The sequence below is a fragment of the Malassezia restricta genome, chromosome IX, assembly GCF_003290485.1.
Source record: "Malassezia restricta chromosome IX, complete sequence".
Classification (NCBI taxonomy): Eukaryota; Fungi; Basidiomycota; class Malasseziomycetes; order Malasseziales; family Malasseziaceae; genus Malassezia; species Malassezia restricta.
In genome coordinates, this window is record NC_040201.1 from 1 (window position 1) to 26,602 (window position 26,602).

General features: G+C 60.0%; 22 protein-coding genes across 22 annotated transcripts; 9 read left to right on the plus strand and 13 right to left on the minus strand.

The window, feature by feature from the left end:
* Positions 1-200: 200 nt before the first annotated feature.
* MRET_4283 (uncharacterized protein) lies at positions 201-857 on the minus strand (the record flags this gene model as incomplete). The annotated part of the gene is made up of 1 exon (XM_027630910.1): positions 201-857. The coding sequence occupies one exon, from the start codon at positions 855-857 to the stop codon at positions 201-203; it is 657 nt and encodes a 218-aa protein (XP_027486803.1).
* Positions 858-1,983: 1,126 nt separating this feature from the next.
* On the minus strand, positions 1,984-3,828 carry MRET_4284 (glucose oxidase; the record flags this gene model as incomplete). Its single annotated transcript, XM_027630911.1, has 1 exon — positions 1,984-3,828. One exon carries the CDS (start codon positions 3,826-3,828, stop codon positions 1,984-1,986), a length of 1,845 nt encoding a protein of 614 aa, XP_027486802.1.
* Positions 3,829-4,260: 432 nt separating this feature from the next.
* On the plus strand, positions 4,261-5,415 carry MRET_4285 (DnaJ-related protein SCJ1; the record flags this gene model as incomplete). The annotated part of the gene is made up of 1 exon (XM_027630912.1): positions 4,261-5,415. The coding sequence occupies one exon, from the start codon at positions 4,261-4,263 to the stop codon at positions 5,413-5,415; it is 1,155 nt and encodes a 384-aa protein (XP_027486801.1).
* Positions 5,416-5,441: 26 nt separating this feature from the next.
* Positions 5,442-7,136, minus strand: MRET_4286 (eukaryotic aspartyl protease; the record flags this gene model as incomplete). Its single annotated transcript, XM_027630913.1, has 1 exon — positions 5,442-7,136. The coding sequence occupies one exon, from the start codon at positions 7,134-7,136 to the stop codon at positions 5,442-5,444; it is 1,695 nt and encodes a 564-aa protein (XP_027486800.1).
* A 64-nt stretch (positions 7,137-7,200) lies between these two features.
* On the minus strand, positions 7,201-8,880 carry MRET_4287 (cathepsin D; the record flags this gene model as incomplete). Its single annotated transcript, XM_027630914.1, has 1 exon — positions 7,201-8,880. One exon carries the CDS (start codon positions 8,878-8,880, stop codon positions 7,201-7,203), a length of 1,680 nt encoding a protein of 559 aa, XP_027486799.1.
* Positions 8,881-9,058: 178 nt separating this feature from the next.
* Positions 9,059-9,410, minus strand: MRET_4288 (mitochondrial import inner membrane translocase subunit TIM10; the record flags this gene model as incomplete). Its single annotated transcript, XM_027630915.1, has 3 exons — positions 9,059-9,158; positions 9,186-9,301; positions 9,333-9,410. 3 exons carry the CDS (start codon positions 9,408-9,410, stop codon positions 9,059-9,061), a joined length of 294 nt encoding a protein of 97 aa, XP_027486741.1.
* Positions 9,411-9,687: 277 nt separating this feature from the next.
* Positions 9,688-10,116, minus strand: MRET_4289 (small subunit ribosomal protein S10e; the record flags this gene model as incomplete). Its single annotated transcript, XM_027630916.1, has 1 exon — positions 9,688-10,116. The coding sequence occupies one exon, from the start codon at positions 10,114-10,116 to the stop codon at positions 9,688-9,690; it is 429 nt and encodes a 142-aa protein (XP_027486787.1).
* A 544-nt stretch (positions 10,117-10,660) lies between these two features.
* On the minus strand, positions 10,661-11,191 carry MRET_4290 (protein of unknown function (DUF2034); the record flags this gene model as incomplete). Its single annotated transcript, XM_027630917.1, has 1 exon — positions 10,661-11,191. The coding sequence occupies one exon, from the start codon at positions 11,189-11,191 to the stop codon at positions 10,661-10,663; it is 531 nt and encodes a 176-aa protein (XP_027486774.1).
* Positions 11,192-11,257: 66 nt separating this feature from the next.
* Positions 11,258-11,596, plus strand: MRET_4291 (DASH complex subunit DAD2; the record flags this gene model as incomplete). The annotated part of the gene is made up of 1 exon (XM_027630918.1): positions 11,258-11,596. One exon carries the CDS (start codon positions 11,258-11,260, stop codon positions 11,594-11,596), a length of 339 nt encoding a protein of 112 aa, XP_027486812.1.
* MRET_4292 (uncharacterized protein) lies at positions 11,589-12,407 on the minus strand (the record flags this gene model as incomplete). The annotated part of the gene is made up of 1 exon (XM_027630919.1): positions 11,589-12,407. The coding sequence occupies one exon, from the start codon at positions 12,405-12,407 to the stop codon at positions 11,589-11,591; it is 819 nt and encodes a 272-aa protein (XP_027486782.1).
* Positions 12,408-12,435: 28 nt separating this feature from the next.
* On the plus strand, positions 12,436-13,323 carry MRET_4293 (SAGA-associated factor 73; the record flags this gene model as incomplete). Its single annotated transcript, XM_027630920.1, has 1 exon — positions 12,436-13,323. One exon carries the CDS (start codon positions 12,436-12,438, stop codon positions 13,321-13,323), a length of 888 nt encoding a protein of 295 aa, XP_027486775.1.
* Positions 13,283-15,187, minus strand: MRET_4294 (ATP-dependent RNA helicase DDX35; the record flags this gene model as incomplete). The annotated part of the gene is made up of 1 exon (XM_027630921.1): positions 13,283-15,187. One exon carries the CDS (start codon positions 15,185-15,187, stop codon positions 13,283-13,285), a length of 1,905 nt encoding a protein of 634 aa, XP_027486813.1.
* On the plus strand, positions 15,186-16,430 carry MRET_4295 (charged multivesicular body protein 7; the record flags this gene model as incomplete). The annotated part of the gene is made up of 1 exon (XM_027630922.1): positions 15,186-16,430. The coding sequence occupies one exon, from the start codon at positions 15,186-15,188 to the stop codon at positions 16,428-16,430; it is 1,245 nt and encodes a 414-aa protein (XP_027486814.1).
* MRET_4296 (v-SNARE component of the vacuolar SNARE complex) lies at positions 16,384-16,988 on the minus strand (the record flags this gene model as incomplete). The annotated part of the gene is made up of 2 exons (XM_027630923.1): positions 16,384-16,422; positions 16,446-16,988. 2 exons carry the CDS (start codon positions 16,986-16,988, stop codon positions 16,384-16,386), a joined length of 582 nt encoding a protein of 193 aa, XP_027486815.1.
* Positions 16,989-17,075: 87 nt separating this feature from the next.
* Positions 17,076-19,952, plus strand: MRET_4297 (aspartyl-tRNA synthetase; the record flags this gene model as incomplete). Its single annotated transcript, XM_027630924.1, has 1 exon — positions 17,076-19,952. One exon carries the CDS (start codon positions 17,076-17,078, stop codon positions 19,950-19,952), a length of 2,877 nt encoding a protein of 958 aa, XP_027486764.1.
* A 29-nt stretch (positions 19,953-19,981) lies between these two features.
* On the plus strand, positions 19,982-20,974 carry MRET_4298 (2-dehydropantoate 2-reductase; the record flags this gene model as incomplete). The annotated part of the gene is made up of 1 exon (XM_027630925.1): positions 19,982-20,974. One exon carries the CDS (start codon positions 19,982-19,984, stop codon positions 20,972-20,974), a length of 993 nt encoding a protein of 330 aa, XP_027486745.1.
* A 2-nt stretch (positions 20,975-20,976) lies between these two features.
* MRET_4299 (translation machinery associated TMA7) lies at positions 20,977-21,156 on the minus strand (the record flags this gene model as incomplete). Its single annotated transcript, XM_027630926.1, has 2 exons — positions 20,977-21,057; positions 21,082-21,156. 2 exons carry the CDS (start codon positions 21,154-21,156, stop codon positions 20,977-20,979), a joined length of 156 nt encoding a protein of 51 aa, XP_027486747.1.
* A 182-nt stretch (positions 21,157-21,338) lies between these two features.
* MRET_4300 (transcription factor) lies at positions 21,339-22,316 on the plus strand (the record flags this gene model as incomplete). Its single annotated transcript, XM_027630927.1, has 1 exon — positions 21,339-22,316. One exon carries the CDS (start codon positions 21,339-21,341, stop codon positions 22,314-22,316), a length of 978 nt encoding a protein of 325 aa, XP_027486770.1.
* Positions 22,317-22,333: 17 nt separating this feature from the next.
* MRET_4301 (methionyl-tRNA synthetase) lies at positions 22,334-23,911 on the plus strand (the record flags this gene model as incomplete). Its single annotated transcript, XM_027630928.1, has 1 exon — positions 22,334-23,911. One exon carries the CDS (start codon positions 22,334-22,336, stop codon positions 23,909-23,911), a length of 1,578 nt encoding a protein of 525 aa, XP_027486771.1.
* Positions 23,908-24,708, minus strand: MRET_4302 (uncharacterized protein; the record flags this gene model as incomplete). The annotated part of the gene is made up of 1 exon (XM_027630929.1): positions 23,908-24,708. The coding sequence occupies one exon, from the start codon at positions 24,706-24,708 to the stop codon at positions 23,908-23,910; it is 801 nt and encodes a 266-aa protein (XP_027486768.1).
* Positions 24,709-24,753: 45 nt separating this feature from the next.
* On the plus strand, positions 24,754-25,923 carry MRET_4303 (sorting and assembly machinery component 37; the record flags this gene model as incomplete). Its single annotated transcript, XM_027630930.1, has 1 exon — positions 24,754-25,923. The coding sequence occupies one exon, from the start codon at positions 24,754-24,756 to the stop codon at positions 25,921-25,923; it is 1,170 nt and encodes a 389-aa protein (XP_027486769.1).
* Positions 25,924-26,544, minus strand: MRET_4304 (uncharacterized protein; the record flags this gene model as incomplete). The annotated part of the gene is made up of 1 exon (XM_027630931.1): positions 25,924-26,544. One exon carries the CDS (start codon positions 26,542-26,544, stop codon positions 25,924-25,926), a length of 621 nt encoding a protein of 206 aa, XP_027486784.1.
* Between the last annotated feature and the right edge of the window lie 58 nt (positions 26,545-26,602).

Consider the following 26,602-nt stretch of genomic DNA (forward strand, 5'->3'; position numbering starts at 1 on the left):
CTAACACTAACACTAACACTAACACTAACACTAACACTAACACTAACACTAACACTAACACTAACACTAACTCTCACACTAACTCTCACACTAACACTAACTCTCACTCTCACTCTCACTCTCACTCTCACTCTCTCATACATGACCATCTTCACTTAATGCACTACTTCGTATTCAAAGTCTTTCTGTCAAACAACAGTCTAGCATGTATCATCCAGCTTTCCTGTCATAAGGTAGCTGATTGAAAATCGGTAATCCTCTTCTTCCTTTTCTTCCTCATTATCAAGCTCTTTTATTCTGTCAAATGCCACTCCTTTCTCGCCATACTCAAGGTGCAACGATTGATCTTCATAATAGCCATGATGCAAAAGCTCTTGTGAACATCCAGGGCGATGGGCGTTACTCAGCTCAAACCATTGCTTTCGAAGCCCCATTCCATTCTCAGCACAGTCCTCCAGCGTCACCTTCTTCTCCACATCCTTCGGCACTTGCTCCCACGCCGGCCATTTAGCTGGCTTTCGTGCCCAAACAAACGAATTCGTCAAACATTTCTTCCCATCTTTTGTCTTCAGTACACCCGTCATTTCTGCTCTATCTCCCGATACCAAGTTTCCTTCTGCCTCACATGAATAAAAGTCATATTCTTCTCCCGGATCCTTGCTTGTTACCAGCTTTCCGTCTTTCATCTTGTAATATTGCGTCCACTCAGCCACCGGGTGTCCATCATAATCGAACTTGTGTTCAAACCTTTTTTCACGTGTTGCCAGTACTCCCGTTGCATTTTTCTGACACTTCAGTGCATTCGCTGTTGTCAGCGCCGTAGCTGCAAGTGCAATGCCAATGATCGTTGTCTTCATTGTTCCTATTGATGTATCTCTATCAGCATCTTAGTCCTGCCCTTTTACGTACTTTCAGTCTACTGCTTGCCTCATTGCCACTCATCGCATTTCCTTGGTCGTCCCGGGGTTCCGCGTCCTCCTCGCACGTGCCATCGGCCTTTGGTGACAAGCCAACTCCGTCCGCCCCTATTCCAGGTGCTCATGTACAAGTCCGCCTATCTCTGGTCTCTACTTTCGGGAGAGTCTGTACTCGCACAGGTTCCTTTGTGCACTACAGCGCAGCAAACTTTTGAAAATCCCTGTTAGCCTTGAGTGCGAATTCTCTCTACCTTTGTCGCCCTGCTACATGCCCTGCATTCGCCCTTGACTTCTTGACCAAGGCACCCGGCTCTTCGTCCATACATAATTTCATCGTGTGATCAGAATGCACCAGTTGTGTCATTCTTGCTGACTCTTTGTGCACGAAGCCGTTATAGTCAGGTCAGGTACGTATTAGTCAATTGAGAGCTTACGGGCCTTTGGGTCTTTTTTCCACGATTCTACTCCCATTGTCTTTCTCTTTGGCTTTGACCGCGAAATGCCAAGATTCATACCTCGTTTTCATGTTATCTTGCCTTACGCTTATATCTCCTAGTTTTCCGTCCATCTTACTACATTCCTTCGTGCCAGCACCCATGTGTACTTTGCCACTATCTCCGCCCTCTCTTGTGCATCTGCTCGCCCCTCTCTTTGAGCTTACGTCTTATGTAGCACCATACTTTCTTGTGTCTTAGCAGAACAAGTGCCAGATCAGTCCCATGCATCCTGTCGTAAATCGACTTGGTCCCTTTCATTGTGCTTACAGTGCATTCTTTTCCATCCATAGACTCTCATGCTGCATGCACTTGCTCATGTCGGGTCATCCAACGCTGTCAGATCGAGAGTCACTTCCGTCCAGCACGCCCCTCTGATGCACGCATCTTCCATCTCGAATCATGCAATGATTCTTTGTCCGCCTGGTTTGTCAGAGACCTAAGTAGGTGCTATAGCGCGCCTGAGCGAATTCTCCACATAAACCAAAAAGGACCATTTATTTCCATCACAACTTACAAGTACTTACAGGCAAATTACAGGTAGATCAAGTCTATCAACAATCAACAGTAACTCAATGGCGCTGATGCGCCGTCTTTCCGATATCTTCAGACGCTTTCTCAGCCAGGCCATAGAGCGTACTCGATAGGTGCGCCGACAACTGGATAGGAAGTACCGAGCCATCCACAATGCGGAGGTTCTTCGTTCCGTACACCTTGAAGTGCGAGTCGACCACGCCACCGTCCTTCTTCGGCATCATTGAGCACGTACCAATTTGGTGGGCCACACTGCCGAATCCGCCCTTGCCGTCGGTACCAAGAATCCATGCTTGCCACTTCGCATAGGAGCCATGCTCAGGTGTATCAGGGATGTGCTCAAAGCCAGGCTGCGTCTCACTCGCCTCCAGTTCGTCGAGAAGTGGACTCGTCTGCAAAATACGGCGATTAGCACGCATCGCAGCCACTTGCATTTTCATATCAAAATGGACGGCAAAGTAGTTTGGATCCAACAACGGCTTCTCAAAGGCATCTTTCGACTTGATGTGAACTTTTCCACGCGAGTAAGGCAACAAGCACCAAGTATCAATACCATACGAGTTCGGCGGGAATCCGGTGTCGAAAAAGTGCTCGCATGCAGGCACACCCTTCTTGAACATGGCCTCAGTCACCAATTTGTAATGATCCTGGAGAGCATTCGATGATGCTACGTATCCACCATCCTCCAGTTTCGCGGCCTCGACATACATGTCAAGATGAACCCTTTTTTCCACAAGTGACGCATTATTAAAGATCTGCCAGACACCCGTGTTGGCAATCATGTTCGAAGGACCACCACCACTCGTGTCGAGGTGCTTGGCTTTACCACCCATCGTATTCATCGTCTGCTCCTGCAGATTCTTGCCGACACCAGGCAGGATGATCTTCTTTTCGATACCGAGCTTGTCCAATACATCCTTGGCACCAATACCCGAACGCTCTAGAATACCCGGCGTGTTGATCGTACCAGCCGACAGGATGACCTCACCCTGTGTGTACAAAGTGTGTGGCTGGCTATGCCTGTCCTTCTGGACAACCACACCTTCGATGTCTTTGTCGCCCTTCCACGACAAGCGGACAGCCGTCCAGCCAAGGAGAACGTCGACGTTATCGCCGGTCTGTTCCAAGTACCTGCAGGCGCTCTCGCGCTTACTGTCCTGTGAAATGGAAGTGGGGGTCCAGCCAGCACCGGTGTTATTACCACTGTTTTGATCCTTCAGGTGAGCTACACCAAGCACCCTTTGGATGGTCTCCAAGAAGGCCTGCTGCCCTTCTCCCGTAAACATACGTTTCTGCTTGTTCCGAATAGGCGAGAATCCAATGGACAGAGGCCCGTCGTAGCCGTGCGCCTCACGAACGTAGTCAGCACCAGCCTTGCGCTGTTCCTTTGTCGGTGGCACAAAGGACTCGGCCCTATTCATGTACTCCTGCAAGTGCTCAAAGTCAAAGGTGGGATCGCCCGTGATGTTCTTCAGCATATCGTATTGAACTTTGTGCGCACGGTTCCATGCACCACCATTGATCGATGTGCTACCACCTAGCGTCTTTCCTGCACGGAGAGACTTGGTCTGATTTCCGATTATAGCCTGGGGTACAGTCTCAAAGTTCCAGTTCATATCCGTATCGACGAATTCGCCATACTTGTCAACATCATAGATACGAGGGTCCTTGCGGTCATCTCGACCAGCCTCGATGACTAGGATCTTCTTGCTCGGGTCCTGAGAAAGACGCTTGCTCACAACAAGACCGCCAAGACCACCACCCACAACAAGATAGTCGAATTTCTTGCCATCCAGATCCTGCACTTGCGTGTGGAACTGGGCCGCCTGCGCAACAGATGCGATAAGCGTAGCAGCTAAGGCCACAAGAGAAAGCTTGTTCATGTCGCTACTGGACGCATCACGCTAATCCAAATAGGTTTATATAGACATGTACTCCAGAACCTTGATTTGGGTAAGGGTCGGATTTCCGTGGTTACGGCTTGCACGGAAATAAATGTCAGTCGGTATTCCAGGGTTTCGTGCATATGATGCCTCCTCGTATCCTCCACCTACTCACGTGGGATGCGGCCGTCCGAGGACGAGGCTCAATGCGTCGATCTTGAATAGCGGCCCATGTCGATCGCCTTTGGTAGAAGCGACTCCTATCGGTTAGGGTGCTAGTAAGCTCCTCAAAATTTACCGGCAAGGCTTTCTACCTGCAAAGCTAAGCTGCTGGGTCCCTCAGCATGCGGGTCCAGGGGAAGGTGGCCCCCACACACGTGGCGGGTGGAGGCCTTCTTCCACGTCGCCTCCTCCTTGTCTCCACCTGCCTCGATGCTGTCGTGGTCGGCGACGCACGCCATAGCACTTGGGCTCGTATGCCTGGTTTATGTCGTGCCTCTTGTCTCTGCCGCTAAAGACTTTTATGATATCCTAGGCGTAAAGCCTCGAGCGTCCGAACGGGACATCAAATCCGCGTACCGAAAAAAGGCGCGGGACATGCACCCAGACAAGCACCCAGACAAAGCAGAGGCGTTTATGGATGTGTCCGAAGCATACCAAATACTATCCGATCCGGAGCTGCGCCGGATTTATGATGCACGAGGAGCGGATGCAGCCCTACAGCACCAAGCACGCAAAGAGAATGGACATGCTGATCCTTTCGATGCGTTCCGACAGTTTTTTGGCGGTGGCGGCGGCAGTGGGCACATGCACGACGAAACGCCAAAAGGTCCTAACAAGATGTACGATGCAGAAGTGTCACTGAAAGACTTGTATTTGGGGCGGTCGTTTACCGTCGCACACAAACGTCATGTCGTGTGCCCGGCGTGTTTTGGCTCAGGTGCGCATTCCACATCAGATATCCATACATGCAAAGCTTGCAATGGTCAGGGCATGCAGCTGCATCGCCAACAAATCATGCCTGGCTTTGTGACCACGATGCAAGTGACATGCCCTCACTGTAACGGTGAAGGCCGTGTGATCAAGCGCCTGTGCAGCCGGTGCAAGGGCCATACGATTGTTCCAGATGTGACCGACATTGAAGTTGAGGTGGAACCAGGTGCGCGTGAAGGCGCCGAGTATGTGTTTGAAGGCTTGGCGGACCAGAGTCCAGATGCCGACCCAGGTGACGTCGTCGTCAAGGTGTATACGACCACCTCACCCGGTGACTTCCGCCGCATGGGACATAACCTGTACTACACACATACCATCTCTCTTCATGATGCCCTCCTCGGCTTTGAGCACACTCTTCCTCATTACGACGGTCATGCGATTCGCCTGGCTCGCACGACGGCGACTCAGCCCGGTCACGTGAGCGTGATCCATGGCGAAGGATTGCCCATACCCGACGAGGAGCGCAGGCATAGCGAGGACCATGGAGACTTGTTTGTCGAATTCCAGGTCATTGTGCCTGAGATCCAAGACAAGAAGACGAGGAAAGCATTGTCTTCATTATTGCAGCCCAAGGAGCAGCATCAGGATCTATAGTCGAAATTTACATGCCTATGTGGATGTTACAGAAAGAGGGCCGCGCTTGCGATCAAGAGCATAGGAACGACAAGCTGGCTCACACCGAGACTAGCTGCTTCGTTCCATTTGGGAGCGTGAAGGGGCTGGACATTGTGGGGCACGTCGATCGAGGCCGTTTTCCACGACTCGTCGACGTTGCGAGTCCGTGTGATAATAATACCACCGCCACCACCGTCGCCGCCGCCGCCGCCACCACCGCCAAACGGCGAGCCTTCACTGCTGGCTGTTTGTTGGTACGAGCTGGCCACACGGTTGTCCATCGTAGCGCTGGTGATAGACTTGGTCTGCGCACCACCCTTAGGCAGCGACGCAAAGCCAATTCGGTTCTTTCCAGCGTCAAATACGCTAAACACCGTTTTGAGGAACGTATCACCGACGATCCATGCAGGCATGCGCGAGCCGCTCCTGGTGGACATGGCAAACAGCGAGCTCAAACAGACTCTGCGCGACAGTCTCTGTGAGATGAGGTCCTCCGTCTTGAGCGTCCATGTGTGGTTACCAAAGGTCAAGTCGACCTTGGCATCCGTATCGCAGGGAAAGACATAGTACTCCGGCACACGGTTATACCTCTGAGCGCCAGGAATCTTGGCATGGATCCTATCCATAGCAAGCTTAGGACCGCCGATCAAAGTGGTGCCTGTGTCAATCGCAGCCACGCTATGCGTGCCCAGATCAATATGCTCGCCATTCACACTGAGGTCCTCCAGGTTCAGTGCCCAGTATCCCACGCCCTTTGATCCATATCCCCGTGCCATAGGCGCCCAGGCAATGTCACCCGAGTATTGCTGATCATCCAACACACCCAAGGTAAACACACCGCCAGCTTCCACCATGTCCACACGGCCACTGCTGGCTTTCTTTATCTTGTTGACCATCTGGAATGTAAACAAATAGTCATGCAGCTTCTGGCGCTCAAGCAAAATCTGCCAAAATGGCATCGTGCCGGTCGTCGAGAGCGATTCGTAGCCCATGCCCATAATACCCGAGGCTGGTGGGTTGATCGTGCCGCGGGCGAGCTGGTCCGCCTGTCCAAAAGAGACAGAAGACACAGTGTAGCCGGCCAACGAAACCTTTTCTGTCGCAAGTTCGCCCCGCACGGCGCCAGAGCCATACTGCACGCCAAATGGCACGTGTAAGTCCTTGTGAGTGCGGCTCTTCGAGGCATCGTACTTGAGCATACTTTCCGGGCAGTGCTTCATGGGTGAGCACTGCGAGTCTGCCAGCCAAAAGTCAGCCGACCCCGTGTCGAGCACTACGTTGAGCGTCATTTCAGGCGTTCCGATGCCGATAGGAGCAAAGTAGAAACTATCCGGACCATAGTCACCCATACCCAGCTGCTGCCGCTTTTCCAGGGCGTCGGACGAATTCCGGTCATCTGGATGCGTATAGCGCCAATGCATGTTTTTGGATTGCATACGCAGCCACTCATCCAGCTGGTCCTGGTTCATATTTTGGTTCCGAGGGTGCAAGGCGCGACGGTCGTAGTACATCGGCACTTTGAGTCCCTGAGCTGGAGCCGTAGCGTGAGGCGCATCAGTCTGTCTCGTACTGCTCGGCGCAGCGTCGACAGACGCACCGATAACGAGAGCTACGAAACAGCTCAGCGCAACAGATCGAAGCGCCATCAAGGTGGTGGTGACAAGACGAGGGCGGCTCTTGGCTGCCATCTCGGCAAACATCGAATGCAGGTGCTTATCTAATAGTACAGCTGAGCTACAGGAGGCGTCGACGCTCATCCTCGCACTACCTGCACATCCATACGAGGGCCAAAGCACATAGGAGCATGCATGTATGGGACCACGAGCGCTCGCTTGATGAGGCTGAGCTCGTGTGACTTGTGCGTTGCGTCAGGTTGATATGATGGGGTGCATGAATCGTGGCGGAACGCCACTGCGAATCTGTGAATCTGTTCAAGGTCATTGTTGGCTCTGCGGGTGGACTGCTGGGATGCATTCGACTTGACGGACCGTGCTCCATTCTACTAATGGGAGTAGCGTAGCGCTCGCTTATTTGGGTGTTACTTGTGTGGAAGGCTCGGCTCGCATTGTGACGGTCGATATCGGCCTGTGTCAGGGTCGCATTCTGTACACCGCCCTGTGGCAACGAAGCGAAGCCAATGCGTTCCTCTTTGGCGTCGAATACACTAAACACATGAGTAAGAAAAGGGTGGCCCATAATCCAGCCCAAGGGTATGTCGGATGTATCTTCCACGGTCGTCAGCGCGCTAAGGCACATGGTCTGATTGATCTTTTGCATGATCAAATGGTCCGGCGGAAGAGTCCAGGTGCGATCCGAGAACGTGATATCCAGCTGGATACTTGAGTTGCACGGCAGCATGTAATATTCAGGATTCGGAGGGAATCGCTGTGCGCCAGGAATCAAAGCGTGAAGGATGTCCATGGCTTGACGAGGACCAACAATATTGGAGGAGCCCGTGTCAATGAGAGCGTGCCGATGGGGTCCCAGATCCACACTGTGTCCATTCAGACGCATTTCGTTCACATCAATGGTCCAGCTCTTTTTCGCGTGCATGCCATATCCTCTCGATAACGGCGACCAGGAAATCGAGCCGGCGTACTGCTGTGGATCCAAGACGCCCAAGGTGAACACGCCACCCGACGTCAATGCATCTTCTTCCTGGTCAGGCTTGGCGTACACCAGGGCCTTGGGCAGCTGAAAAGAAAATACATAATCCTGCATCTCTTGACGCTCGTACAACACTTGCCAAAACGGCTCCAAGTCATCCAGCTTGGGATCGTGGAACGAGAGACCAAGAATGCCAGACACGGTCGGCCCCATGGTGCGTTTCGTCACATGCCTCACACGCCCAAAGGCAAGAGGGGAGATGGAGTATCCAGCGAGCGAGACTGTATCCTGACTGATGGTGCCGCTTGCGGCAGCATGGTCGCCATACAACTCATGAAATGGCGTGCGGCTGTCCTGATGCGTCTTGCTCATGGATGCCGTAAATTTGGGCGACGAAGATGGGCAGTTTTTCTCATCTGTGCATGTCGAGTCAATGACCCACAGGTTGGTCGATCCCGTATCCGGCAGCACGTTGAGCGTCTGAGCCGGCGTGCCTATGCCCATAGGCACAAAGTAGGAATCGTCCAAGTAATCGCCCAATCCCACTATTTGGCGTTTGCTGACATTCGCTGCCAGTCCATACTTTCTGCGGCGTTTCTCAGACTGAGCATGGCACCACGTCACAAGGTGATCACGTTCCATGTGGCGGGGCCGTGCCTTTCTGTGTACCGTGATGGGAGCCCTCAGAGCATGGGCGTCGGCCGTAGGTCTAGCCGTCCGACTCGAGCTGCGCTGTGCTCCGACGAACGAGAAGACCACAAGGGCACACCATAGCACGAGCTGTACGATGGAAGCCATGGTGTGGGCCTCGATAGGGATCCGAGTACGTGGGGTCATAGCGCCTTTTTTCGCGCATGCTTGACCAATCAGATGAGATGTTCTCCTTCTTCGGTCTGGCGCGTGGTGCTGGGCCTCTTCGTCCAGCGGGTGTCGTGCCACGGCCCTCCTTTGTCATGCAGGCTCACCAGCATGTTGTATAGCTATGAGTATAGCCGACTACATGCATAGGAGGCGTTTAGCCCATCATTCTGCCACCGGCGGCGCTGGCAGCTTGTCCCAATGCCTGCATCTGCTCGCCGACCTTGGCGTTGACGGCAAAGAACTTGCTCACGCAGCTGCTAGGTCAGACAGCCTATACATACCGATCAACGCATACGCTCTCGCCCTTGTTGAGATCGGCCTCAGCGTAGCGTGGGCTGATGCACTTGGCGTGACACGATTCGACAAGGCGGTTGAACACGTCCGTAATCATATCGAGCTGCGCGCCGTCAGTTGCCATGTCGACCTACCTCAGCCGTAGCCGCTTCCAGTTGGGGCGACGATGCCGCAGAAGCACTGCCAGAGCTGCTGCCACCAAAGAGACCCATGTCGCTGGAAAGAACTGTGTTGCGCGCCAGAGACGAGGACCTCAACGTGCGTGGCACCTGACTAAACAGGACGGTGCCTCTATGCAGACAAGACTCGATGGTATGGGCCTCTATCTATCAAGGTATTTTGGACCCCATGACGGCTAAGAGCACCGGCTCGACGCGATGACAGCACACAAACGCGTGCCAACACGGGGTGCAGTTCTCGAGATGCGATAACGCATCCCCGGGGAAACAAGGCGGACCTTGTCACCTTAGGGTCCGGCCTAGAACGTCTTTACTCGCGGCGACCGAAGCGAGGGCGGAAGTCACCGCTGGGCGCGCCGTCCTTCTTGTCAAAGTCACCACGGCGGCGGTACTCACGGTCACCACCACCACGGCCGCGGAAGCCGTCGCGGTCACCCATCAGAGCGCGCTGAGGGCGGGCGGGCTGCTTGTGCGTGTTGGGCACAATCTCCGAGGGCAGGTGCAGGTACTCACGGAGGTACTCGAGACCCTCGTCGGTGAGCACGTAGTAGAACCACTGCCAGCTGAACTGCGTGTGCACGTAGCCCTTCGAGTCGAGCGACTGCAAGGCCTTGATCACCTCGAGGTTGGGCACGTCCAGGTTAGGGTGCTTAATCTCAAAGTTCTTGGGAGCGACAAGCACGCCCTCCTGGAAGAGGGCCATGTAGATAGTGCGGCGATTCTGCTTCGAGATGATCATGGTGAGTCGGTGCTGGAAGAAGGAGGCGGTAAGCAGGCAGGTCTCTCGCTCATCATCACGTGATATACACAGAACTATGTCTACCACGTGACCTTCATGCGTGTGGGCAGCGGCGGGGCCTTTTCGACGGATCGTGGCAAGAGGGCTGCCGTTCCGTTACAACCACATTCGAAGGTACGCACGCTGGTGCACTAACGTATCGCTAGATGGGTAAGGTCCACGGATCGCTCGCCCGTGCTGGTAAGGTCAAGTCGCAGACCCCCAAGGTGGAAAAGCAAGAGAAGCCCAAGGTGCCCAAGGGCCGGGCAAAGAAGCGCATTCTTTTTAACCGTCGCTTCGTGAACGCTGTCGTGACGCCCGGTGGTAAGCGCCGCATGAACCCGAACGACAAGTAAATGACCATCTCAAAAGGCTAGGGCGGTTTCGTTTTTGTATGGACACTAGCGCGTATATCTTTCTCGAAAGCGAAGGCTGTCGTCCTACGAGCTACTCTTTGGCGTTTGTGTCGAAAGGTTTTGTAGACATGAATGCGTTGATCTCCCAGTTATATGGCGCGTATGCCATCTCTGTACAGGGTGAGTTGCTGGGTGTGCTGCGGCGTGGTCACCCACACGGGCTCGAAGCGCCCATGCAGGGGCCCATTCGCGAGTGCGTCGTTCCATAGAAAGCCCTGGCACACGAGCGGCTCTTGGTCCTGTGGGGCCAAGTGCAAAAACAGGAGGGGCAGGCGGCTGGAGCGCATGTACACCTTGGCCTGCTTGCTAAAGCCCGAGTGACTGGCCAGGACGCCGACGGTCGCTGTCGTCGTGGCCTCCCATGTCGCGCGAAGCAGCGTGCCTTCCATCTCGCGCACGACGGACGGGCCGAGCGCCCGCGACTCGGCCTTGCACTGAGCAATCACGCGGATTCGTTCGTGCGCGCGGGGCTCGCCGATCGCGTGCGGCGACCACCAGCCGCACAGATCCCTCCCTTGATCATGCGCGCCGCCCGTTCGATAAATGTCCATCTTGAGCCATGACCGCAGGAGAGCGAGGCACGCATGCTCGTACGCCGTGCCTCGCGCCACCGTCGACATGGTCGTCCCAGTCCACGTGGCAGTGCCTCCACTGAGACGCGCGGCCGCCGAGCGGCGGTTCGCCTCATGTCGCAGCGCATGAGCTTGGCGCGTTCGCGCGCGTCGATGGCGCCGGGCAGCGTTCCGAGCTCGGTCTCGGCGCGCCTGGCTGCGAAGCAGGCGGAGCTACAGGCGTTGCAGCAGCTCCGAGCCGAGTCCGCGCAGCTCACGCAGGAGCTCGCTCGTCTCAGTGAGCGTGTGGACACGCTCGTGTGTGGCGGGCAGTCGGTGGCGTCGGTCATGGCGAGCTGGCAGGGTGTGTTCCGTGCGATTCACATTGCGCAAGCTGCGATGCACCCGGACGACGATACGTCGCGGACGGTGCCAGAGGCCCTTGTGCGCATACCTATGCACCACGCTACATAAGCGACCGCAGGCGGGTCCCTAAGGAGGAAAGCCACGATGAGAGGCACGCGCGCCATGTGCGGCTAGGAAGAAGGAGGCGGAGCATGCGTGCCAAGACGCGCGATTCGGAGCGTGGCGACGCATGCAGTGTCACTGACGGTGCTCCTATCGCTGTCGAGCTAGCACGAGAGGAGCCTGGTAGTATGTGAATCATGCGATGAGGTCGCAGGGAGGCCAGTCGCTGCAGCACGTCCGGCAGCGTGTCGGTCATGCCGAGGGTGTTGACGGTGCCGAGCCACTCGACGGCCTGGCCGGGGCGGGCGTACGGATCGCCCGTGGCCGTCCACGGGTAGCGCAGGCACAAACTGGCATGTACGGCATGTACGAAAGAGGTAGCATCGTGTAGTTGGATGGTTCGGACGTATCCCTGCATCTCTGGGTCGATCCGTGCCTCGAGCGCCCGAGCTGAGGCGGCACTCGAGACGGACGCCAGTACGATCAGGTTGTGAGCGAGCAGGTACTCCACGACCGACTGTCCAAGCGGCGTATCGCCGCCCAGCACAAGCACACACTGCGTGCGCTTCAGCGGGGCGACGCTTCGACGGCTGGCACGGCGCCAGTGGCGCACGAAGTGCACGCCTGTCCACAGTGCCACGGCCGTCCATCCTACGGCTGCGATCGCCCTCACGACGCCGGGCGCGAGGCGCAGGGCGGGGGGCGGCGGCGGCGGCGGCGGCGACGCGGCGGGCGGTACGACGCTCTCGATCACCTGCGTGGCCACCTCGCGGAGCCAGGTGACCCCAGCCCACACCGGTTGGGTGGCGGCGTCCATCAAGTGGAGAGAGAGACAAGTGGCCACCATGGACTGGGGGGTGATTTTGGAGGAGACGCAGAGTCAGCCGCCGTCGCCGGTGCCACGCAAGCGTGCGTGGGAAGCGGATGCGAGTGATGTGACCGAGTTTGGTCCGTTTGCGCTCGACGATTCGGTGGATGTTGTGGTGTGCCCGACGTGTGCGAAGCCTGTGCTGCGACAGGCGTATGCGTACCACGAGCAAAACTGTGCGTTGGCGCAGTCGATCGCCGAGGGACGCGTGTCGCCCAGCATCCTCAAGTCGGAGACGAAGGCGGAGCCGGAGCAGCGCAAGGCGTGGACGACGGGCGGCAAGAAGCACCGCGGTCCGATCAACCTGGACCGGCAGTGTGGCGTCATCAACAACAAGGGCCTGCCATGCTCGCGCTCGCTGACGTGCAAGTCGCACAGTATGGGCGCGAAGCGGCATGTGCCAGGGCGCTCCCAGCCGTACGACACGCTGCTGTTCGAGTGGCAGAAAGCGACGAATCCCGCCTTTGTCGCGCGCCTCGAGGAAAAAGAGCGCCAAATCGCCGCGCTCAAAGCGTCGTCGCAGGCGCACAAGGAGCGCAAGCGGCGTACGACGGACAAGCGCGATGCCGAGCGGACCACGGCGGACACACCTACGGATGCACTGGATCTGTACCAGCGCCACGCTACGTTCCAGGACGTCGATCGCGACTTGAGCCGCACACTCGACACCATCCACGCGGCCGTCACACGAGACCGCACACCGATCATGCCGATGGCCACACGCAGCCTGGCAGGGCAGTTTACGACGCGCACGAGGCGCTGCCGCGTCCTACGCCAGTTCCTCGCCCAGGGCCTCGCTGGCACCGCCCATGTGCGCGCGCGCCTTAGTGAAGCGAACGATGATAATAGTGCGGCGCGAGCGTGAGCAGCCAGGCCGCGTCGACCACGCACAGATCGCGCATCTGCGGCTGCGTCGTGTGCAGCAGGTCGCCGTACACGGCCCACGTACCGATGGGCGGCGCGCGCGTGAACAGCACCGACGAGGGATGCACATACAGCGTCTCTCCCGCCGGCGTCTTCCAGCTGCCGTCGTACCGCACCGCCTGCCGAAAAAAGCCGGCCGCGAGGCATCGCCGCACGGCCTGCTCGTCCCCCGCGCGGCGCCACGGCCACGACCACTGGCGCGTGACAAACGCGACGAGCTGCGCGCGAATCGACCGCGCGCGCTTCAGCGTCGCGTACGAAAGGCCGTGCTGCGCGGCCCATCGCGACGAGGCGCCCGCCCGCTGAAACGCCTCGTACACATTGAGCAGCGTCAAGTGATCGCCCTCCTCGGCGACAAACTTGCGGCGCTCGATCTGCGCGGCGACAGACTCGCTGCCGTCAAACGGCGAGCCGACGCTCGTCATCGCCGCAATCGTGAGCATTTCGTCCGCACAGCTCGCATCGTGCAGGATCGCACGCGCCATCATCGGCGACAGCGGCGCCTCGGCCATCCGCTCGCCCAGCAGCGTCAGACGGCCCTCCTCGTCCAGCGCTCGCAGACTCTCCAAGTGCGCGAGCGCATCCGCAACGTGCGCGGCGGGCGGCGCCGGCGGCATGAAATCAAAGCGCGCGATCTGATCGACGCCCAGCGCCTTGAGCTGGAGCACGTACATCGTCAGGTCGCACTGCACGAGCTCCGGCGGATCACTCGCCCGCAGCGCCCCGTCATCATACAGGCGCAGGCACTGACCCGGCGCCGTACGCCCAGCGCGCCCAGCGCGCTGCGCCGCCGAGGCAGCCGAGAGACGCACCTCGGCCAGCGTGTGCCGGTACCGCATCTTGGTATACCCCGTATCGACGACGTACCGGACGCCATCGATCGTCACGCTCGTCTCTGCCACATTCGTCGACACGACCACCTTGCGCTTCCCAGGCGGCCCAGGACGCAGCGCGACGCGCTGCTCCTCCGGCGGCAGCGCCGCATACAGCGGCACAGCGTACACGCCTCGGTCCGCCAACGCCTGCACCACGCGCTCAATCTTGTCTTGCCCCGACATGAACACCAGCACATCCCCCGGCGGCGCCGTCTCGTGCAGCGTCACGACCGTATGCACGCAGGCCGCCACGACATCGTGCGGCGCCGTCGTGTGCGCCACCTCGACGGGGTACGCGCGCCCTTGTATAGCCACGACGGTAGAAGCCGCCCCACCAGGATCCAGGTACCGCAGCACACTCTCCGCTTCGAGCGTCGCACTCGCCACGATCATCCGCAGCGCCGGCCGCCGCCGCCGGATCTTCTTCAGCACGGCGAGCAGCAGGTCCGTGTACGCGCCCCGCTCATGCGCCTCGTCGACCATCACGACGCTATATCGATGCAGCAGCGGATCCCGCATGCACTCGCGAAACAGCATGCCAGGCGTCGTGTACCGCAGCCGCGTGCGCGTCGGATGCACCTGCTCGTCAAAGCGGATCGCATAACCGACCTCCTCACCCAGGCGCACCTGCCGCTCCTGCGCCACATGTGCGGCCACCGACGTCGCCGCCATCCGCCGCGGCTGCGCACACACAATCTGCCGCTCCTGCGCCCACCCCGCGTCAAGCAGGTACTGCGGCACCTGCGTCGTCTTGCCACTGCCCGTCTCGCCGACCAGCACAACGACCGCGTACTGCTCCAGCGCATACAGGATGCGAGAACGCGCAGCCTGCACCGGCAGCGGCGCCGCACTCGGCAGCCACACCGGCGCTGACGCGTCCCTGTCCAGCGCACTCGCCGGGCGCTCGGCGCCAGGCTTCCAAAAGGCCATGGCCAACCTCCTCCACGTGGCGCATGGCTCTTTCATGACCTTGTCCGCCTATGCCGCCCCCCGCTGCGGCTCGAGGGAAGCGCTCGCATCGATGTATGCGGATCTGGGTGGGCAGAAACACAGCGATCCCGGCACATTCCGCTCACGACTGGCGTGGTGGACGGGCACCATCGCCGCGGCGTGCTGGGATCGCGTGTTGCCACACGCCCTGTGCTGGCCGGTCGACGCCGATACGCCGACACAGTGGGCGGACGCTGACATAGGGCGGCCCCTGTGTCTCTCTGTGGTCATTCGCGAGCAGGAGCGCCACGGCCGCTACGTGCGCCTGTCAGCCTACCTGGATCGCACATGGACCGCGTGGTGGGCCCGGCAGTGGCGCTGGCGCTCCGCGCGCGACGACGACGACGACGAAGCGCTGTGGTCCCATGTGCACGGCGAGTGGGTCGTGTGCGAGAATGTCGAGCGCGCAGCGCGCCTCGCCACCGCTCGCGACTGGTCCGCCCTAGAGCGCATCATGTCGCGCGCGGATGCCAAGGCCTACCTTGCCAGCCTGCACGACGGCAGCCGGCCCCTCGCCCTCAGCGACAAGGACACCGACATCCTGCTCACGCACCTCGTGCACGACGCACGCGCGATCCAGCACGATGGCGACGTATACAAGTGGGGCACAGCACGCGTGACCGAGCAGGACCGCGGCATCCTAGCCGTCAAGGGCCTGCACGCCCAACTCGAGCGCCAAGTCGACGCTTGGCAAGCGCGGATGGAGCGCGCGCAGGCCACCGTCCGCCGCGCCCTCCAAGCCAAGGAGCGCGAAGCTGTCACGCTATCGTACCTACGCACCCAAAAGCAGCTCGAAAGCATGGTGGACAAGCGCGTGCTGGCCCTGGAAAAGGTGCACACGCTGCTCCTCAGCATGGACCAGGCCGTCGGCGACGCGCAACTCATGCAAGCGTACACGGCGTCGGAAAAGACGCTGCGCTCCCTCCTCGACGACCCATCGCTTCAGCCGGACCACATCGACCGCACGATGGACGCGATCGCAGAGGCCGTGCACGATCAGAACGCGGTCACCGACGCCCTGTCCAGCGCCCCCGACGACGAGCTCGCCGACGAGCTCGCCCAACTCGAGCTCGACACCCTCCCCAGCCCCCCTGCCACCCAGCCCGAAGCCACGTCCCCTGAAACAACGTCTTTGTCTATGAAAACAACGCATGATACACAAAAACAAGCAGTGCCTGCATAAGTAGCATATACGTACCAAGGCACACACACTCATGAGCACCACAATGCGCGTATTTCGCCACCACATTTCGCGGCGCAGATGCACCGCACGCCGCCGGAACGCTAGGCTCTGGTGCGCCGCTGAGTCCGTGCGGTCGACGAGCAGGTCAAGCTGCTCGCCACGACTCAGAATCTGCTCCACGTTCTGCGTAAGGACATCCTTGACATGACCCAGCTCCGACTGCGCCTGCTGAATCGGGTCGCGGCCCCGCGCATTCCACGCACGCCGCAACGACTCGATCTCAGCAGCGCTTTGCACACGCGCTTGCTTCAGCGCCTCGAGGAACGCAAACGGCACGCGCCGCCCTGCCTCGACGTCCGCCACCGCCAAGTACGACTGATCATCGCCGCACATGTAGTGAAAGAGCCACTGCTCAAACGCGTACGAGACACGCGGCGTGCCCGACTCGTGCACCTTGGCCAAGATGGTAGCGGCCGCCGACACAAAGCGCTCATACCCCGGCTCGTGCGCCTCCGCCAGCACGTCCGACCCACGCGCCACCAAGGCCAGCACCAACATGGTTCCAGGCACCCTCCGTGGAGCAGCACGTGACGCGGGCAAAAGGCGACGCGCGGCCCTGTCACCTCCGCCGTATCCGCTGTCACTATGAGCTTGGACGGCTCAGACTCGGGCTCCGTGACCGATATGCTGCAGCGGCAGCAAAATCGCCTCATAAATCTGCTCAACATACGGAAGCCACGTACGCCTGAGCCGCAGAATCAGCGCGATGCGCTCATGCAAGCCAAGAGGATGTCACCCTCCCCCGCCTCCTTGCATAGCGAAGATCGGGTGCGCAAACTCGAAGAGCTGCGCGCCTTCGAGCGCCTGGTCAATATGCGGCGGCGCATGTCAGCTGCGAATGCCGCCGACATCGAGACGCCCGAGCAGCGATCGCGCTACGGCGAATGGGACGTATACCATGTCGAATCGGAGCCGTGGGCCCAGATTAGCGACATTGCCACGGTCAGTAGGGCGGCCTCCTACGACGAGCAAAAGATCGCCAAGTTCTTCGGTACCGAGTGGCGCTTCCGCGCGCGCATTCATGCCATGCGACACATGAGCTCGCACCTGGCCTTTGTCGTGCTTCGCGAGCACGGCGTGACGCTGCAGGCCGTGCTCTCCGAGAACGGCACGGGTATCACGCCCCACATGATGCACTGGGTCATGCGCCTGCCCACCGAGTCGCTCGTGCTCGTGCGCGGCACGCTCGAAAAGCCGCGCGACATGATCACCGGTTGCGACATTGCGCACCTCGAGCTGCACCTGACGCATGTGCACCTCGTGTCCTCCATCACGGATCGCCTTCCTTTCACGCCCTATGCGGCCGAGCGCGCCGTATCAAGCCACCTCGAGGAGCACCGGGACATGGACGAGACGGTCCCCCAGTCCTCTGCCAGCGTTCACTCTGATTCACAAAAGAGCCTCACACAATCGAGTCATATGCCGGTCATTACGCAGCGCACGCGTCTTTCGAATCGACTGATTGATCTGCGCACGCCGACAATGCAGGCTGTCATCCTCATCCCCTCGATCATTTGCCACGAGTTCCGCCAATACCTCAGTAAGCACGAGTTTATCGAGATTCATACACCCAAGCTGCAAGGCGGTGCCTCGGAATCAGGTGCCAGCGTCTTTGACGTGGCATACTTTGGCCGCTCCGCCTTTTTGGCGCAAAGTCCTCAGCTGTACAAGCAAATGTGCATTGCCGCCGATATGCGGCGCGTCTTTGAAATCGGTCCCGTCTTCCGTGCTGAAAACTCAAACACCGCGCGGCACTTGACCGAGTACACGGGTCTTGACCTCGAAATGGAAATCAATCACTACTACGATGCCATGTCACTGATCGACGGTATGCTCAAGCACATCTTCACCGTGCTGCGCGATAAGTACGGCCATGTCCTGCAGGTCATTCGCCGACACTTCCCCAGCACGGACCTGCAGTGGCTCGAGCGCACGCTGGTCCTGCCTTTCTGGGAAGGCGTGCGTCTCCTGAAAGAGGACGGCTATCGCGAGGAAGACGGCAGCGAGCCGAGTCCGTTCGAGGATTTGCACACGCGCGCTGAAATTCGACTCGGCGAGATTGTCAAGCGCATCTACGGCACCGACTACTACATTCTCGACAAGTTCCCACGCAATGCGCGTCCCTTTTACACATTGCCAGACCCAGTCAACACGCGCTATACCAACTCGTTTGATATTTTCGTGCGTGGCCAGGAAATTTGCACGGGTGGCCAGCGCATTCACAGCGCCGACATGCTCGAAGACAATATCCGGCGCCTACATATGGACGCATCGAGTCTCGAAGAGTACCTGCAAGGCTTTCGGCTCGGTGCGCCGCCGCATGCCGGATGCGGTATTGGTCTCGAGCGCCTTGTTATGCTGTACTTGAATCTGGACGACATTCGCCTGGCCTCGCTCTTTTACCGTGATCCCAAGAGCTTCCCGGCCAAGCTCAAGCAGGAACTGCGCCACCCCGACGCTGGCACGAATCCGCCGCCATGGGTGCAGTACGACAGGCCGCACATGCTGCAGCCGCTCGAGTCGCTCATTGCCAACTATGGCGACTCGACCAACACGTCCTGGCTCGACGACCGCGTCCAGGTGTGGCGCGACACAGAAACGGGCGCTGCCGTCGGCTATGCGCCAGGCAAGCACTATGTCATGATCATCGGTAACCCGCTGTGTGATACTTCGCAGTACCAGAGAATCATTGATCGTTTCCTCTCCTTCTGCCATACCCAGCTACAAGCCAAGCCTGTGTGGCTCATGGTGTGTAAAGCCGTCGAAACCATTCTGGGCGACCGCTACGGCTGGTGCACGCTCACATGCACGGATGACCAGCGCATTCCCGACGTGCGAAAGAATCCCGCGAAGCAGGACCACGAAATTGAACGCAAGATGCGCCACGCCAGCAAAGTCGGTGTCACGATCCAGTCGTTGGCGTATCACGAGCGTGTACCGATCGAGCTGCAGCAAGAGTGCGACAAGAGTATCCAGGCGTGGATGGCGCAGCGCAGAGGCGTTCAGGTGCATCTGACGTCGGTGCGTCCGTGGGTCGACCAGGAGCACCGCCAATACTTCTTTGCACGCGACGCCAACAACGACCTGTGCTGTCTCGTCGTGCTGGCTCAGCTGTCGCCCGAGCATGGTGTACAGGTCAAGTGGGCCATCAGCTTCCCCAATGCACCCAACGGTGCGATCGAAATGACCATCCTGCACGCCCTCGACACGGTCGGCTCGGGCTCCGCCACCTTTGGCACCGCCGCCTCGCCCAAGGTCGAGGCCGTGCACGGCCTCAGTGGCCTCGCCTTCAAGATTCTCTCGCGTGTCTACAACGGCGTTGCAGAACGCGCACACCTGCAAAACAAGGGCGATTTCCGCGAAAAGCTCGGTACGATGCGCGATCCGACCTACATCTGCTACCCCAAGGGCGGCATGTCCATGTCGGCCGTGCGAGAGCTCATGCACTTTTTCCGTGAATAGTCACGTGTACCACTCTTTCTCGCTGTTGTATGACGCTGCGTGTGTTGGTCGTAGGAGCGGGGGCGGTAGGGTGCTTTTATGCGAGCCGACTCGATGCGGGCGCGTACGTAGGCCTGGTGTGCCGCTCGAATTACGAGGCGGTGCGCGCGAGTGGCGTGACGATGGACACGCACACGTTTGGGTCGTATGCGTTTGTGCCCCACGCCGTGTATCCCACCGTGGAGGCAGCGGCGGCCACGCCGTGGGACCTGGTGATCGTGGCCACGAAGGCCTTATCGATGGATCCCGCATCGGTAGCTTACCTTGCGCCTGTCGTGCGCGACACAACGACGCTGGTGCTGATCCAGAATGGCGTGGATATCGAGGCACCGTATCGGCACCAGTTTCCGCATACCCCGATCGTGTCGGCCGTCACGATCGTGAGTGCCGCCAAGACCGAGGCAGCTCGCATCGTGCAGTACCGCTGGACGCGCATCAGTCTCGGGCCCTACACAGACCTGCATGGATCGGACGACGCGTCCTCAGCGCTGATGCAGCGCGCCACCGAGAGCCTGCAAACGCTCGCCGCCCTGCTCAAGCGCGGCGGCATTCCTGATGTGGAAGTACACGACGCACGCACGCTTCAATGGGTCCGCTGGCACAAGCTGTGTATCAATGCGTCGATGAATACGACGGGTGTGCTCGCCGGCGGCCGTAGCAATCCGGACATGGTGCGTGATCCGCTGCTTCGTGCGCACATCGAAGCATGCATGAACGAGGTCATGGACGCTGCACCGCCTATTTTTGGGTGTCCACTGCCTTTTGCGTCACCTGAGCGCATTCTACAAAGCACCGAGCGCAATACGTCGTCGAGCAAGTCCAGCATGGTGCAGGATTGGGAGGCAGGTCGCGCCCTCGAGCTTGATGCGATCTTGGGCAACGCCATTCGCATTGCCGAGGCGCACGGTGCGCATATGCCGCGCCTGCAGAGCATGTATGCCCTTCTCCAAAGTGCCGTAGCGATGCGTGACGCGGCTACGTAGCGCTACTTTTTGCCCTTGAGCTTGTCAATCGCGGCCTTCTTCGCCGCGGCCTCTTCCTTTTGCTTTTGCTTAAAAGCTAGGTCCTTTCGTTAGTTTTTTGTACGTACATCATCATCCAGCTCTTTTTGCTGCTTCTTGGGCTGCTTGAGCGGCTTGAGCTTGCCTCCTTGTCGACTCGCCATGGTGGGTCGGGGTGGCGTGCGACACTCGGCGAGCGGTGCACGATGACTCAGCATCACGAGGGTCAGGCCGTACCCTGTCGGTACCTCCACGGTGCCCCCAGGGTCCGCCGTCACCGGCAAGGTACTGACTCGCGTGCGATGGACCCCAAAAGGGGCCGTACGGCCGCCCTTGCCCCTACACCATGAGCGCTACGTGCACCTATACCCGACCGCGCCGTGCTGCCGCGATGCGCGTGGATGCGGAGCGTGATATGACGGGAGAGGGCGTCGATCTGGAAGAAGAGCCGCGCGCCCCCAAGCGGACACGCACCTCGCGTGCCTTGCATCGCAAGACCGATCACTCGGTCATTGAGCGCCGCCGACGCGAGAAGATCAACGATCGTCTCATATGTCTGCAAAGCACCGTCCCAGCCTGCCGTGAAAAGGCGCGCGAGTGCATTGAGAAAAAGAGTCCGAGTGGGACGTGTGGGACAGACGATATCGATGCGCGCATCGGCTCAGATATCGTGCTCGAGAAGCTGTGCATCATTTCGCACACGGTCGACTATGTGATGGAGCTGCGTGCCAAGCTCAAAGCGTACGAGACTCAGTGCCATTGCGACCCGAAGCTGCCGATCATGGCCGAGCGCGACGATGGGGCTCACTGCCTGACGACGCACCCGGAAAAGATGCAGTGCGAGCGCTCGAGCGAGGCATCGAGCGAGAGTCCCGACCCCAAGTGCGCCACGCCTGTGCCTGACGAGAAGCACGCTCTGCCGGATCTCTCCGAGCGTGCGGAGCTCCCAGACGACGATGTCGTGCCTGCAGCGCCACCACACTATCAGCATCACCACCACGATCATGACATGTGGTGCCGCCCATGGCGGCCATGGATCCCATGGCACGCGCGTGCATACCTGCCTCCCCTGTGCTACGACGCGCCCCCTGTGGCCGGGACGGCGTCCGCCGTAGCGCCGATGCCCGTCATGCCGCCGCCGCCGTATGCGATCGCGCCGACGCGCGCATGCCACCATCACCACCACCACCACCCTGTGCGCACCCGCGATCCATGGTGCCGTGCACCCCACCGAGCCTACCAGGCTTGGGGTCCGTTTGCCGCGCCGCCGTCCCCCCTGTCACGTAAGCACAAGGCAGCCCGAGACGATGCGCTGTCGATGTAGATTAGAACTCCACTCTCATGTGGGCGTCGCTGACGCGTTGGGCGAAGCCGTACTATGTGACGACGCCGATCTACTATGTGAATGCCGAGCCGCACATTGGGCATTTGCACTCGAGTGTGATGGCCGACGTGCTTCGGCGGTATGCAGAGCTGCGCCGCCGCGGATGGTCGACGTACGCACCCGCACCCGCTCATGCGACGCAGGCGCTCATGACCACCGGCACGGACGAGCATGGACTCAAGATCCAAAGGGTGGCGGAATCGATGCACCTCGATCCGCGGACGCTGTGCGACCGGGTCAGTGTGCGCTTCGAGGCGCTGCTGAAGGCGGCCGATATTGCGCCTACGCGCTTCCTGCGCACGACGGAGGCGGTGCATCAGGCGGCCGTGCAGCACTTTTGGACGCGGCTGCAGGACGCGGGCTATATCTACCTTGGCGCGCACGAAGGATGGTACGCGGTCTCTGACGAAGCCTTTTATCCTGCGTCGCAGGTGCAGGAGCAGGGTGGCGTGTACACGTCCATCGAGACGGGTCAGCGCGTCGAATGGACGACGGAAACGAACTACAAGTTCCGGCTCTCGGCATGTCGCGAGCCGCTGCTGGCATGGCTCGAAGCGAATCCGGACGTGATCCAGCCACGCAGCATGTACGACCACATCCTCGCCGAGGTGCGCGCGGGTCTGAGCGACTTGTCCGTCTCGCGGCTCGCCTCGCGACTGTCCTGGGGCATTCCCGTGCCCCACGATCCCACTCACACCATGTACGTGTGGATCGATGCGCTCGTCAACTACCTGACCGCCCTAGGGTACCCATCCGCCATGCAGGGCTGGCCCGTGGACGCGCACATCGTCGGGAAGGACATTGTGCGCTTCCACGCCATCTACTGGCCCGCGTTTCTCATGGCCGCCGGTCTGCCCCTGCCGCGCACCATCGTCGCGCACTCCCACTGGACGGTCGAAAAAACCAAGATGTCCAAGTCACGCGGCAATGCCATCAATCCGTTTGACGCCATCGAAACCTATGGCGTCGACACGATGCGCTACTATCTCATGCGCATAGGAGGGCACATTGGCACGGACGCCGATTACGCACCGGCGCTAGTCGAGGAGCACAAGCGCAAGTTTCTCCAGGGTCAGCTGGGCAACTTGCTGTCGCGCGTACTGGCGCCCAAGATCCAGCAGCGCCTCGCGGGCGAGTGGCTGCCTCGGCCAGCGCACGCCACGGATCCACTCGAGCAGGCGTGCACGGAGCTCCCGCGTGTGTACGAGCACAGCATGGAGTCGTACGAGCCGTCCAAGGCCGTGCAGGCCGTGTTCGATGTGATTGCTCACACCAACGAGCTCGTGCAGCACACCGCGCCATGGTCGGCGGATACACCGCTGAGCGACGTGCATCGGTGCGTGTATCTGTCGAGCGAGGCGCTGCGCGTGTGCGGCACGCTCCTGTCTCCGATCATGCCGCGCGCCATGACGGCCCTGCTCGATGCGCTCCAAGTGCCCGCAGCGCAGCGCACCTGGGACGCCCTGGCCTTCCAGGCCCAGATTCCGCTGCGCCGCTCGTCCTCCAAAATAGCGCCGCTCTTCCCCCGTACTTAGCAAATCACGCAGCCCTTCGCCGCGCTCGACTTCTTCTCGCCGCTCATGCACACATAGATGCGGCCCGTGTGCACCTTGATCTCACACACGTCGCCACGTCGGCCCTGCGCAGTCATCCACGACGGCAAGTCGGGGTCCGCGACCATGCGGAACATGCCGTGGTGGCGGTGCTCCTTGTCGCCGAGGCGCATCGCATGCGACGCAGCACCGGGCGACATGTGAAAGAGACCTGCCTCGACTTTCCACGTCAAGAGGCCATTGAACGAGTGCGGCAAAATCACCGTCGCATTGCCGCTGTGTGTCTGAACCTTGATGTGCAACGGCTTGCGTCCCGCATACGACGGCACATGCACACACGCCGAGTTGAGTTGCGTGCGCGCAGACACAAACACGGTGTTTTTGCGCTCGACTTCGAGGAGCTGCATGGGATCGCCCACGTCAGGCGGCGTCTCGGACGACGGGGTATGCGGCGTGCGTTGGCCCTGGCCGTGCAGGACCAGGACCGTCACATTGATCGGACTACGCCGCGACGTAAACACGGCAGACGTGGCATTGCCTTCCACGTCCTTGGCGTCAGGCGCATCGTACAGCGGTGGATTCGCATGCGGCACACTGCTGCCAATGGCATAGACGCCCTTGATCGAAGAACTCGGCCAGTCGATGCGCAGGTGGCGCACCGGCGTATCTGTATCCTGCTGCACAAGCTCGCGCGACTCCGCCTCAAGCAGTTCAGGCGGCACGTCATCTGCGACCATCTCGGACAGGCGCCCTTGGCGTCGGTGGGCGTCGGTGGACATGGAGGGCGGCAAGAGGGAAAGGGCCGGGCGCTTACGTATACCACCATGGCTGTGGCGGTGACCGTTTGGGGCGTGCCCAGAGATGGGCTGCCCACGATCGAGCCCACGTCTCTGTATGTGCTGGCGCTCCTGCAGCTGGCGCAGAAGCAGGCTGTGGTGCTCACGCCACCGACGCTGATCCACACCGAGGCTGTGCCGGCGCTGTACACGTTCGAGGGCCACGTCGGTGAGGTCCTGGCTACGACGCCCACGGACATCCGCTCGCATCTCCATACAGGCCTCGATGCATCGGCGTACGCCGTACATGCCGCGCTGGACGATATGCTAAGTGACCTGGTGCTGCACACGCTCTTTTCCCTCCCCCTCAACTTTCAAAAAGTGACCTGCCAGGCACTGACGCAGCGCACCACCATACCATCCTCGCTGCCGCGACGCATGCGCGCAGCTGTGCGTGCGCGCCTCGAGAGCCCACATATCCGTCTGTGGGGCATGGGCGGCTCATGGGACCGCGAGGAACGCCAAGAGGCTCAGCGATGGCAAGCGTCAGCCGGCCTCACGGAGGCGCGTGATCCGCTCACCTGCATGCCGCGCCAGGGCTTTTACTCTTCGCTGACGAGCGACATGCGCGAAGAGTGGGAGCGCTCGCGACTCGCGACGCGCGCGCGGCGCGTCCTTGCCGCGGTAGCGAAGCAGGCGTCTACGCACACAGCCACGCCCGTCGATGCCCGGCTCTATTCGTTGCTGGCGCCGCTTCTCTACGTCGAGTGGCCCGTGGACACGCTACCTTCTCTCATCCGCCGCGAGTTCCCCGGGCTGGTCGAGCACACACACCGCATGCACCGTCTCTTGTGGCACGATGCACCCTGGGCGTGGGAGCGCCGGCCGTTCCACGTCATGCCCGCATCGACGCCCTGGTGGCGCACACCGAAGGCGCCGCGATCGGACGCCCCGCTGCCGCCTACGTTGCGCTACGGCCGCCTACTGTGGTCGGCCCTCGCGATCCTCGTCCCGATTCCATGGCTCTTGCTCACGGGCATGATTGCCATTGAGACGGAGGAGGAGGAGGACGAACCTGAGGAGGTCGACGACGACGGCGAGGACCTAGACGGCGAGGACCTGGATGCTGGCGAGGACCTGGATGCTGGCGAGGACCTGGATGCCGGCGAGGACCTGGATGCCGGCGAGGACCTGGACGTCGAGGAGGATCATAGCTAGCTACTTCTTCTTCTTCTTCTTCTTAGACGCCTCATCACTCGATGCCTTTTTGCGCTTCTTGTCGGGCAGCGCAGGACTCTTGGCCTGCGAGCCGGCGGGACGAAACACACCCTGGAGTCTGTCCCATGGCTGTGTGTGCTTGGGCGGGAGAGACACGTCGTAGCCATGGTCCCGGCCCTTGGCAGACGCCGTGCGCCGCGCCATGTACATGCGCCGCGCAACGGGCTTCATTCGCAGCGTCGCGTCCTTGGCACGAGGCAGCAGAGCACACACACTCTGCAGCTCGGACGCCACACCATCCGCCGACCGCAAGAAATCGCGCTGCAGAAACACGGGCGTCGTGGATGGCCCGGCCATATCGATAAGCTGCGAATCCGCTTCGCCCGCGGCACCGTGCGCCACCAGCACATCGTACGTATCCGTCTCTGACACGCGCACCGACGCCAAGGGCGCATGATCCGCACGCTCGAGCGCATCAAAGGGTATCGTCACACCGTCCAGCTTGCGCACGTCTACACCATCAGGCACGCGCATCACCCATACTTCATCCGCGCGCTCCCACGCATCGCTCGCCTGCGCCGTATCAGCCCGCACGTACCCCGGCGGCGCCTCAAACGACATGGCGGAAAAAAAAAGGCGGCCGCGCCGCGGTCCCAGGGTGGCTTAGTCAGCATAGGAC